At 45.0% G+C, this 11,687-nt stretch overlaps 1 protein-coding gene across 2 annotated transcripts in view; it reads left to right on the plus strand.

Moving 5' to 3' along the window:
• Positions 1-5,162, plus strand: part of PTPRB (protein tyrosine phosphatase receptor type B) — a 66,047-nt gene extending 60,885 nt beyond the window's left edge. For both annotated transcript variants that reach the window (XM_052668993.1, XM_052668994.1), the window contains one exon: positions 570-5,162. In XM_052668993.1, the coding sequence (XP_052524953.1) occupies positions 570-592 (23 nt within the window). In that variant the 3' untranslated portion in view covers positions 593-5,162. The remainder of the gene's footprint in view (positions 1-569) is intronic.
• Positions 5,163-11,687: the final 6,525 nt, after the last annotated feature.

Raw genomic sequence — 11,687 nt, forward strand, 5'->3', positions numbered from 1 at the left:
CCATTGGCCTTCTTGGCCACTTGGGCACACTGCTGGCTCATGTTCAGCCAACTGTCCATCAGTACACCAAGGTCCCTTTCCATCAGGCAGCTTTCCAGACACTTCCCTCCAAGCCTGTAGGGTTGCCTGGGGTTGTTGTGACTAAAGTGCAGGACCCGACACTTGGCCATATTGAAACTCATCCAGTTTGCCTTGGCCCATTGATCCAGTCTGTCCAGGTCCCTCTGTAGTGCCCTTTTCCCCTCAGGCAGATCAACACTCCCTCCCAACTTGGTGTCATCTGCAAACTTACTGAGGTTGCACTCAATCCCTTGTCAAGATCATTAATAGAAATCAGTTATCAGCAGGCAGACCAGGCTTGGCAGAAGCTAAAGACTGAAGTAACGGGAGTTTTCAACAAGCTGGGAAATGCTAGCAGAAGTAAAGGTGAGATCAGTTCTTGAGTGGTTACATCAGCCACCAGCCTGCTCCACAGCCACCTTACAGAGAACTGTAGTGAACAGGCAGAGATGAACATGAAGCAACCTGTGTTCTTTTTTTTTTCTAATCACAGTATTTCTTGCTTTCAGATGCTGTTTATTCAAGGCACTAAGAATGTTACAGACACCTGCTTTTTTGACCACATGTGTTAAGTAGGGGTTTGTTTGTTTGTTTGTTTTATATTTGTATTTCGTGCACTAGAAAGGTACCAGACCTTTCTATTGAGACTGTATTATTTATTGGTCTGGTGTTTTTTTTTAAAGATATTATATAATTTAAGTGTAATAGATATTAATGTATATAATTGTATTTTGGCATTATGTAAATATGTATTTTTTTCTATAATGTTTATATTAATATTAAGCTTCAGATAATACTATTTTTTCTTATCACAGTTTTTGTAAACTGTTCTACATAAACTATTTTAAATTGCATTTGTTAACAGGGCTGCTGCGTTTGGGGCAGGTTATGTACTGACATTTAACACACAGACAAATCCTACAAGAAGAGCCTCATTAATTTCTTTTAATTAGTTCAGTATTTGTAAGGTGAAATAAGCTACTATTAAGAAAGAGAACAGTAGTCCTGTATAAGAATTACAAAGCTACTCTACACTTTAATCTCACTGCTTGTGAAATGGGTGAAATCCACACCACTCATACCACTATGACATATCTTTTACAGAACTTGATAACAGCCACCTAACATGGGGTCCACCTCACTAGAAGCAACTGTTTCAGTCTAATGTGACATAGTAAAAAAATATCAAACAACACGTGCTGCCGTGAAGTCTCGCTGACTTGCCCCACACACATCCTTGGAGGGGAGCAGGTCACTCTCTGGTTTCTTCACCCTGGTTTCAGAGAGCAGAATCAGAGCACAGCATGTGTCTGTGCATTTGTACTTGTGTACAGTTATAACAAGAAAGCTGTTCAAGAAAATTCTTTTTACACTTATCTTAAGAGATATGTAAGGATGTGAAGGCTCTCAAATTCATTAAAACAGTGTGACTGCTTAAAAATGAGAGAGATTGCAAACTTACTGAGATAAAGACCTACAAAGATATATATACCACAGTTTACACAATTGGCTTCAGCCTAAAGGTGCTTGCAGCATAGCTGCCTGAGCCTGAGTGCAGGTCTCCTTCAAGGGCTGTTTGCTTTCACAGACGGAAAGCATGACCACACAGGACTCCTCTGCTTTAATGTTAGCTCATGTCACTACTACAAGGGCAGGTGGAATAGAAAAAGGCTCATTTGTAACCCAGGGAATGCAGTCTCACAGGATAATTAGCTCGCTGTGCTAATCATCAGATGCACTCAGAGCATCCTGTGATTAGCTAGGAGTGTAATCCAGGAGCACCCACCAGGTGTCCTGCCCAGCCAGGCAGTTTAGGAACATCTTCTTTCCTCTGTGAAAGAGGCTTCTTCTTCAAGGAACTGATCTGAACACTGTTCAGCTGTTCTTTGTCTTTATAAAACCTCTTCAGTTAAATAGAAAAGAGGCAACACACAGTGGTTCTTCGCAAGAAGGAAGTGCTTGTTAGTTCTCCTTTCATCTATCTACCCATTCATTACCTGGAAAAAAAACGTAGCCTGCTGCTGGAGACAAGTGCTTAGATTCCACTTCTGTTTTGCAGAGAAATCAGTATTCCTGAGGGCCTCCAGAGAGCCACCAATACATCTAAGCTAAGTGCCTGAGTTAGAAACTGCAGTGGCTTTTTGACAAGACTGCTGTGACTTTGCCATGACTTATTGGAGCCATACTCTCCCAGCAGTAGGAGCACCTGTGTGACAGTGGGTGAAGGAATCTGCAAGGTTTCTCTGACAGAGTTTTCTTAAATCATTCCAAAACAGAACCAGCAAGATTGTGCATTTCCATGTCACTCTGGTCTTCCTGCAGAGAAGGACCCAGCCTGACAGTGCCTCTTCCTTCTTACTGCAGCTGGAGTCTCATCCTTTCTTGACCAAACGCCCTCAGGTGCTGCAGAAGCTCAGAACCTGCGGGCTCATTCAACCTCCTAGGTAGCTCTGTCCGAGAACATGGCTCATTCCTCTTGTGCATCCCTCTCGGCCCTCGCACGAACCTCAGGGTTCACCGCCCACAGTGGGATCTGAAGAAGGAAACGACATCACAGTGGAAGCCCCTTTCATAGAGAGAAGTGTAGGCAAAAGCACAAAGAATGGGGCAGATTTACTGCAGGCCTACTCCTTCTCTGTTTCTTTTGCTATGTACACTTCATGTTAGCAAGCAAGGTCAAAAACATGGCAGCTTTAGACTGATCGCTGGCTCCACTAATAACAGCTGAACTTAGGGCATCATGAAAATTGCTTTTGTGTGACGTGCACTGCATCAGTACTCTCTTTTTGCAGCAGTAGCTGAGGAAAGGCGATCGTGTTACTCACCAGCAGTGCAATTACACTAGGAGGACATACCAAATACACTCTGTAAATTATCTCACTGTATATTACTGTGTCATTTTTTTATGCTGAGGGAAATGGAAGTGGCTCAATAATACATGATTGGATGGCAGAAGTCTGATTGCATGCTACTGCGTTTGTATACTGTTAATTGTTTTCAGAAGGGCGTGCATTGTTCTGCTCTTCATTTTAGTGTTTCTCTGCTCAGTTAGCAACACCTACAGTTTGCAATTCTGCACCCAAAACGATGATGTCACAGCAAACCTTTTTGTCTTTTCTCTCAGCAAATAATTGACACAGTTCACAAGCCTCTTCCTCCTTATCCCTTAGTAAGAGGGCAGATTACCTTACATACTCTGGCACAATGCTCTTGAACAGCTTTACATCTCATGCAAGAGATGTACATACACCTTATGGCTCTGGTTCTGCTTTCTGGCCAATTCTGGTCATATGAAACCAGTGTTAAACAACTGAGAATAAGTTAAAAGTATATATGTAGCATTTTTTAATATGAGACACCTACTTATCCGTGTAAGTAATGATATTTACTGTGCCTGTAAGCTAAATAGCAGAACCAAAGGGAAATTGTTAATGTAACAAGAGCGGACTTGAAGGAGCCTTTGTACTGCACAAAGACAGCTCTTAAGGAAAAAGACATCCTCTGATGAAGAGGATGCTTCTGTTTTGAACATCTGAATGATGTTCAGAACTCCTTTATTGATGTTTCCCGATAATAATGTTATAAAGCAAGGCTAGTGTTATTGCTGATCCATAAGCTAAGGTTTGCACACTCGGAGCCCAGTCCTGTGAATCTCCTCATTGTCCACAAAGCTACCTGAGTACTTCTTTGATGAAAGTCAACTGGAATGCGAGTCTGAAAAATAACATGCAACTTCTGAAGCACTTGTAGGGTTGGGCTTTCAGTTTGATTCGAATTTTTTGTATTGAAAGTTATTTAATAATGAAAAAAAATATAATAAATATTTTTAATCTGTGCAATAAAATTACAAGATCCACTACCGATCATAGTAAAGAAGTAGATTTTGCATAGCTGGAGTTGATAAATGATATTTTTAGTTACTAATGGAACACAAAAGTGAGTGAGAGAAAGGCATACTGTGAAGATGTCATAAAAGTGCAACTTTATACGTTTTTCTCTGCTGCTATAGTTATTTATACAGCTTATATACGTGCCTGAAATTGACAGAAATATTATTTTATGCCGTGATATGCTATGAATTTCATTTCAGTTGTAGAACGGAAAAAAGAATGTGTGAGCTTTACGTTTATTTTGTGTATTGTATACGGCTATCTGTGCTTTGACTTAGAAAGCAGAAAGTTAAATACTGAGCAGATAGGAGTACATCAGCACACAGCCGTGCTCCTCAGCCTGGGAGTTCATATGTGGACTAAAGGAATGAGACCAGCAACCACCTAATCACTGCATTAGCATCTCTTCCCAGGGTCACAGAGCGGAGAAACGCATCTGACATTCAGAGATACAGCCTAAAACAGCAGTCACTCCCCTCATGGCCCTGTCACACATGTTTGGGCTCTGTGAGCTGTGGGACCCACAGCCCCGAGAGGTTGTGCCTTTGAATGAAAGGTGAGAGCTCACTGCAGCACATGGGCAGCTCCCGTTACACCCCGTGCCCTTGACTAACTCCCAAGCTGACAGTCAAACTCCCCACCTGTTGGGATGGCCAATGCTAAGGGGTCCGCTGGCAATGACCTCACAGATCAACAGCTGGTTCAGAATGAGGTGTTTTTTAAGACCGGTAGGAAATACTGGGGACTTGGAGCTGCCTACATTTAGCAAATGCTGTGGAATTCGGGCACATGATGCTGGTAGATTGAAATGCATGACTTTGTTGGGTTTTGTTTTATTTGAAAGCTAAAGAAATACTGTGAGTAACATCAAGTAGCTAAATATATATTGCCCTCTAGCAGGGCTCACAGAGAAAAAAAGAACATGGTTTTGAATATGGTTAGCCATAAATTGTTTGCCAGTGCCTGGAGTAAAGTGACTGAAAAATGTCTTCAGCACATATTCCATTCTCATATGCTATATAATTGCTTCTGTTTGTGTTCCTAACAAACACTGGGTGAACACAGAATTGTGCTACTCTTGTCAATTTAATTTATGCGTTTGTTAAGTATATTTTTATATTTTTAGCTTCAGACAACAAATCAAATATATTTGAGTGTATTTTACACATTTTTATAAGTAGTTCATGAATAAAACATTCATTTAAAAAATCACATCCTCGTCTTCTGTGTGACTGCCTCTGCATTATGGATCTTCTTGTCCTGCTGCTCAGAAAAGGTCATAAGTGAGCTTGATTTCAAGTGAGATGGTCTTCAGAGAACATTAACTTCATCAGGATCCTCAGCCTATTGGGAAAAAGGGGTTCTGCTGTTGCCCTCTGGCTGGATGAGTGCCCATGCAGAAAGATACAGTTCTTTGCATCCTCAGTTCTTTGCCCTTACCCCCAAACAAATATGGTCTGGATTATACAGTGTGCATTTGAACCAACAGTGCATCTCAGAAACTTGAGTGCCTGTTATTTGAGAGACATCACCTCACAAAGCCGTTGTACCAATTAAGGCTGCACTGGAGCTACATCACCATCTACCACCTGAGGATCTGAACCACGCTTTATAACAAATGCATTTCTTTCTTTCTCCCTTGCCACAGTGCTTGAAACCCATTAGCATTCCTGTGGGTTCAGGGTGCTGGGCAGCAGCATACTTATTGCCTGCACTGTGTGTCTCAGTTAGTCCTTATTTGTCATAAGAAGTGTTCAGGACAAGATAAATCTGTTTATTTAAAAGGAGGAATGATGTATTAGGCTTTATTTTGTACTGTGAGCTGTGCACTGAAAGCAAGAGGGAGTTAGATGTTCTCTTTGTGACATAGAAGCTCACTTCTTAGGCATTTTGGGTCCTGAAGCCAGTGTGGGTGCAGGAGAGCGGAATCATGTACAGTTTGTATCCCCACACAGGAGAAACATGGCCAGCATTGCAGACAAGAATAAATACAGGTTGTTTTACAAAGTGCAGCAGGGAACTGCAATACAGAGGGTCTCCAGCACCTCTGGTTTACCTAGAAGACCATAGATGGATCCTGTTGAAATAATACTGCCGCAATCAGCTTTTTATCCACATCAGGGTCAGGAGCGAGTGGGGCAGGCCGGGACCCAGCTGGGGGTGTTTGGGCACACACACAGCAGCTGAGGGCAGGGGGAGTGCTGCCAAGGGGTGACAGCCACAGCCCCGAGCAGCAGCCAAAAGCTGGGCACCTCGTTGACCAGTGCTGTGCTGGCGAGGACAGGCCTTTCTGTACATGGCCTTCTCCATGCTTGTGCCAAAATCCCTGCCAAGTTCCATGCTGTGTCCTTGCTTGTCTTTGGTGTTTGAGCGGAGCCCTGCAGCAGCTTCCCTTTGTTGCGTTTTGCTCCTCTTCCCACAGCACCAAGGCCACAACCTCTAAGTCATGTCCCGAGACCTGCAGTTTGAGACCTCTAGGACAAGGAGCCCACATGCTGACCCATGGCTCAAGGAGAGGCAGTGCTCTCTCAAAAAATGGGGTGCACTCAGACAGAGTGAGCAGGGTGAGCCTTCCGGGAGGGATGTGTCTGCCAGCAGCACTGAAGCATGGCCCAGCTCTCACAGCTGCTTATTTCCATGTGCCTGTCTCCTCTGGTTTGCACCAGGCCTCAGAACAAGGCATGCTTTGCTGAGCAATGCCCACCGAGTGTGATTTCCCGCACGGATGCAAACCTGGCGAGGACAAAAAGCCAATGAAGTCACTAATAGAATGCCTCCATAAAAAGTCTTTGCAGGGCTATCAAGAGCACAAATTTGGCTTACATGAGGTCCCTCTTTCGCATGGAGAGCAACAATGCTTACATTGAGTCCTTGTCTCTGCTTCCAGTAGAGCTGTAGCATTTCTGTCAGCTTTGTCCCTTGGGAGTTGGAGCCAGGCACCCAGATAGCGTGGAGCTGCTCACACACTTGAGGGGCTTTGCCTGTGCTGTGGCCTAACCTTGTCCCCTCCATCTTCTCCAACCCACGAGGGCAGTCACCATCAGCACCTGAGGGCTGCAGAACTTCCCGTAGGATCTCACTGGCTGTGGAGACAACGAACAGCAGGAGTGTCACATCTGATCACACACAGGCATATCTAGAGCAGAGATGTCTGTCCAGAGTGATCATCCCAGGCTTCCCCAGGATTGCCCATCCCAAATATCCAAAAGTGGGCAGGAGTCATGAAAGACAAAAAAAGTGGTTAGATTGACTGAACATATCTTAGCAGGTGTCTGCAGTGCCTGTGTATGCATCCATGAGCTTAAATGAACCGACTGCAATCCCTGCATCCTGTCTGCGCTTGGGGATGGAGGAGGAGTTGAGCTACATTGCCCTGCTGAATGGAGGTGGCCTGGGGCTGTCTCAGAGCCTTCAGCCCCTCACTGCTTTGCAGAAGCCACTCAGCATTTCAGAAAGAAGCTCTGAATTCACAGCTGGTGAGAAAGAGATTTACAGCTCCACTGATTGTCAGAGAAGCAGAGTGCTGGGAATGTTGACACTATAATCCCACGCTCCTGCTCCTGTTGGGCACATGGGACAAAGGTCTGGTTTTAGCCTAGAGCAGATGTGAGGCTCCAGTGCAGCCCACACTGAAGGAAGGCCCTTCCGTTCTGTTTTCTGTCCTACAGAGTATAAAGAAACCTGAAATTAAAGGGGAGACCCTCGGCATTATGGCTAAGAAAGGCCACACTTCCTGGGAAGTCACAGACCAGATGACAGATAGTAAAGCCATCAGAATAGATGTAGTATGAACTGAGCTACACTGTAAAAAAAATAAAAATAATCAGACGTGGACAGTAAAGTGAAGATCTGAATGCTGCACACAGCATGGCTAGGGAGAAAAATGTGATGCAAATAACAAAGAGATACAGAGAGGTGTGTGTGTTAATTGGGGGCACTTCTCTTGCTTGTCACTGACTGAAGCTGCAGTAATGAAACCACTAGGAGAAAAGATGGGTACTTGAAAAGGTAATAAAGACTCAGATAATGTCCAAAGTATCCAACAGATCAGTGAAGATGTGCTCGAGACACCAAGCATAATAAATGCCAGCATCTTGTTATCTTATCACTGGATCTAAAAGACACCTGGAGCCAAATTATTTGCCAGTCCAGCTTGGAGAAACTGAACTGGCAGACAACTGGAATTAATTAATGCCCTACAGATCCGCGCCAGAAAGGTTGAGGAGCACTAAAAATATCTGAGGAGCCTGTTTCTTACACATCATGCCAATTAGATGCGGTTGGATTGTGACAAATTTTCTGTCAACGTCCTGGTGAACATGCAGCTCCCACAGCACCCCCCCTCCCCCCGGAGTTCCCAGGCAGGCATCTTGTGTTAAATTGCCCAGAATGTCAGTGGCAAAAATAGAGGGGAAGAAAAGCAAAAAAAGAAGAGCTGCTGTCAAGTGTGCTGTGGTTGATCAGCCAGGGCCCATGGCCTGTTTGGGCTGTCACACATCGTCCTTCTGGCTCTTCAGACCTTCCCCAGTTCCCACAGCCCACATGGTAGTGCCTGGCTGCTCAGCCCTGGCTCATCCACTGCATCTGTGAGGAACAGGGGTGATGGGTTTGGAAAATGAGCAATCTAGCACTGACTTTCTCACAGGTTCAAGTATGGCGGATGGGTGGAACTACCCTCAAGGAAGAGAGAATGGAGAGAGGAGGGAACAGATCTGGACAGCTGGCTTTGGGCTCAAGCTGTGTTATGCCCTGTGTATGAGACCTCAGTGTGGTGGAACTCTGCTCTCTGCAAATTTCCACGGTGGAAATGGGGAATCAGAGGGTTTTGTTTGTGTGATCAGATCCCGCTTGCTTCTGAAGTGCCACTGCACCTTCAAGTACCCCCACAGTGAATGGGAGAATCTGATGCAGAGCCTTCACAAACAGCTTCCCTTTACATACATCTCCGCACACCCCCCTCTTGTACTTTTCCCAAGTAATTAAATTGTGCAGCTGAGGAGAGTGATTTGGAAAACAGATGGCATGCAAGATGCTGTAGGAAACAGTGGTGCGTTTTAAACATTCACAGCAGATCTGCAGGCAGATTTGAGTGGTATATGGGCCTTAAAGCAGCTGCAGTTCAAAGTCTGCTTGTGCTACCACCTGAAACCAGAAGAAATGAGGACCCCTTTAGCATCCAACAAGAAACTCACAGCAAAGGTCAAGACCAAGCTTTTCCATGAGCATTGTGGCCAGCATCATTTGCCACACCAGTTGTTGTGACATATCCAATGTTCCTGGTAAGTGTCAATGGCAGCATCCATGGAATGAAATCTGAGATTTGGGCAAGATGGGATCTTAAAACAACTAGTTTAGCCAAACCTAGCAGTAGTCCACAAAGCAAGGGAGAATTATAATTAAAAAAAAAAAAAAAAGAGCAGTTATTAATTAATCTGTGAAGATGTGACATTAAGCAGTTGTGAGACATCTCCTCACTGTGATGTTTTCCTCCTTACTGCGACAGCACATCCCAGACAGGCTCCCTGCTCCAAGCCCATTCTCTTGCTGTCCTCCTTGCCTTCACATCTATAAGCACTGCACAACTTGATGAGGTGAGGAGCCCAGCCATGCTGGCACAGCACCATGCAATGGGAGCCCACCACTGCCTCCCAACCTCTGACAGGGAGGAGATAGATGGACAGAACTTCCACTGACGTGGCCAAGGAAGGAGCAGTGCCCATGGCATCTGCTGCTGCATCTGCATTGAATATGTCTTTGCTCAGAGATTAGATGAAACAGAGACAATGCTGGAGTGTGCTAGATGGGGCTGCTCCTCCTTTTAGGAGAAAGGCACAGTCATCAGCTCCCAGTCCCCAAATGCTGCTGGAAAGTTTCTTATCCTCTCTATCCTAGTAATGAAAACCATCACAAGAGGAGCAGGTGCTTCCACCACTGAGCGTATTTCCACACCAAGCTGGAGGTCATTTTCAGAGAGACTAATAAACTGGGCATAAAGAGTTTAAGCCATCCAGTTAAATAATGACAGATGTTTAGGGAAGGAAGAGCAGGAAGAAACACAAGTCTCTCAGTGCCTGGAGTTGAAAGAAAATTAGTTCAGCATGTGAAGGCACTGTTCAGTTGAACAGCGTGGGGCAATGCTGGAGGTGGCAGGGAGGCAGCTGCCGTCACGTGCCTGTGGGCACAGCTCTGCTGGAGCACCTCACGGGGCGGCGGAGCAGAAGAAATACTGCATCCCACTGCACTGCATGCCTATTTCTGCAGATCTTTCCACCTGTTGGGATAGGGGTTGGGAAACTGGGATCGCTGATTTGTGTCCATCTTGGCTGCTATTTCATGGCACAGCCATGCACACAGCACCTAACCCCTGAACACAGAGGTTCAGCTGCCTGTAAAAGAACTGCTCACCTCCTGGGATGTGTGGAGACTTCTACAGGCCAATTAAAATCTCTACTTGAGAGAAGCTACTAATAATAACCATGCTGCCAGCCTTCTTCTTTCTCACCCAAGGACAGAGCAGGTTTTAATACCGCACATTTGCCAGAAATGCACTCTCCTGAAAGGGGAAGCAAACCATTCCTTGCCAGGAAGGCTGCAGCACTTCTTGTGTGGGTCTTTTTTTGCACATTTCATAGGGTGCAATAGGTACTACTTAAATCAGAGGGCCAAATTGTCAGAACACTGAGCTACATAATGAGCAATCCTAATAGCAATGCTTGACTTGGCAACACAGTCTTCAAGGTTACGTAGTGGAGCACAGAATGTATACCAAATAAAGTGATCTGCAATCTGTCTTTGCAAAATAAATATGATACTAATCAACTTGGCATTTTGCTTTGTGTTTTGCATTTTCATCTTGGCTATCAATAAAAGCAACCTTGAAAGTGCAGATTAAGGAGCGTTAGGCAGGAGTGACAGAGAACAACACAACAAGGAGGGGTGCAAGTTGGTACAAATGGTTGTAGATCATTATAAAGCTAATTACTAAGGGACACAGCTCAGTGTGTGTGAATACAAAATAATGATGAGTTCAGTAAACCTCTACTGCACAGTATGTGTGAGTGTGTGCATGCCTGGAAAAAGGCTGCTGCTTGGGAAGGAAGCAGAACAGCAAAGCTGGGGCACATGTAGCACCCCAGCAGCAGAAGGGCAGGAAGGAGCAGTGCCCAACCTGTAGAATCACACACAGATTCACACACAGAATGGCCTGGTTGGAAGGGACCTCAAGGATCATGAATCTCCAACCCCCCCACCACAGACAGGGCCAACAAAATCCCCATTTAATACCAGACCAGGCTGCCCAGGGCCCCATCCAACCTGGCCTTGAACACCTCCAGGGACGGGGCATCCACAACCTCACTGGGCAGCCTGTGCCAGCACCTCACCACTCTCACAGTAGAGAACTTCCCCCTGACATCCAACCTAAATCTTCCCTCCTTCATCTTAAAACCATTTCCCCTTGTCCTGCTGCTGCCTCCCCTTTCAAATAGTTGAATATATGAATATGAATCATGGAATGGTTTGGGTTGGAAGGGACCTTGAAGATCATCTAGTTCCAACCTCCTGCTATGGGCAGGGACACCTCCACTACACCAGGTTTAACCTAACCCATCCAGCCTACCAACCCATGTAATGTTGTGTACTGACAGCTCCTCAGCCCATATTCAATCTCCCTGAGCTCGTTGCCACTCTGATACAAATTAATTTCTTAAATGAAATCTGGATGCATTATTTAAAAAT

Source organism: Tympanuchus pallidicinctus, unplaced genomic scaffold (assembly GCF_026119805.1).
Source record: "Tympanuchus pallidicinctus isolate F22 unplaced genomic scaffold, pur_lepc_1.0 scaffold8, whole genome shotgun sequence".
In the NCBI taxonomy this organism is placed as follows: domain Eukaryota; kingdom Metazoa; phylum Chordata; class Aves; order Galliformes; family Phasianidae; genus Tympanuchus; species Tympanuchus pallidicinctus.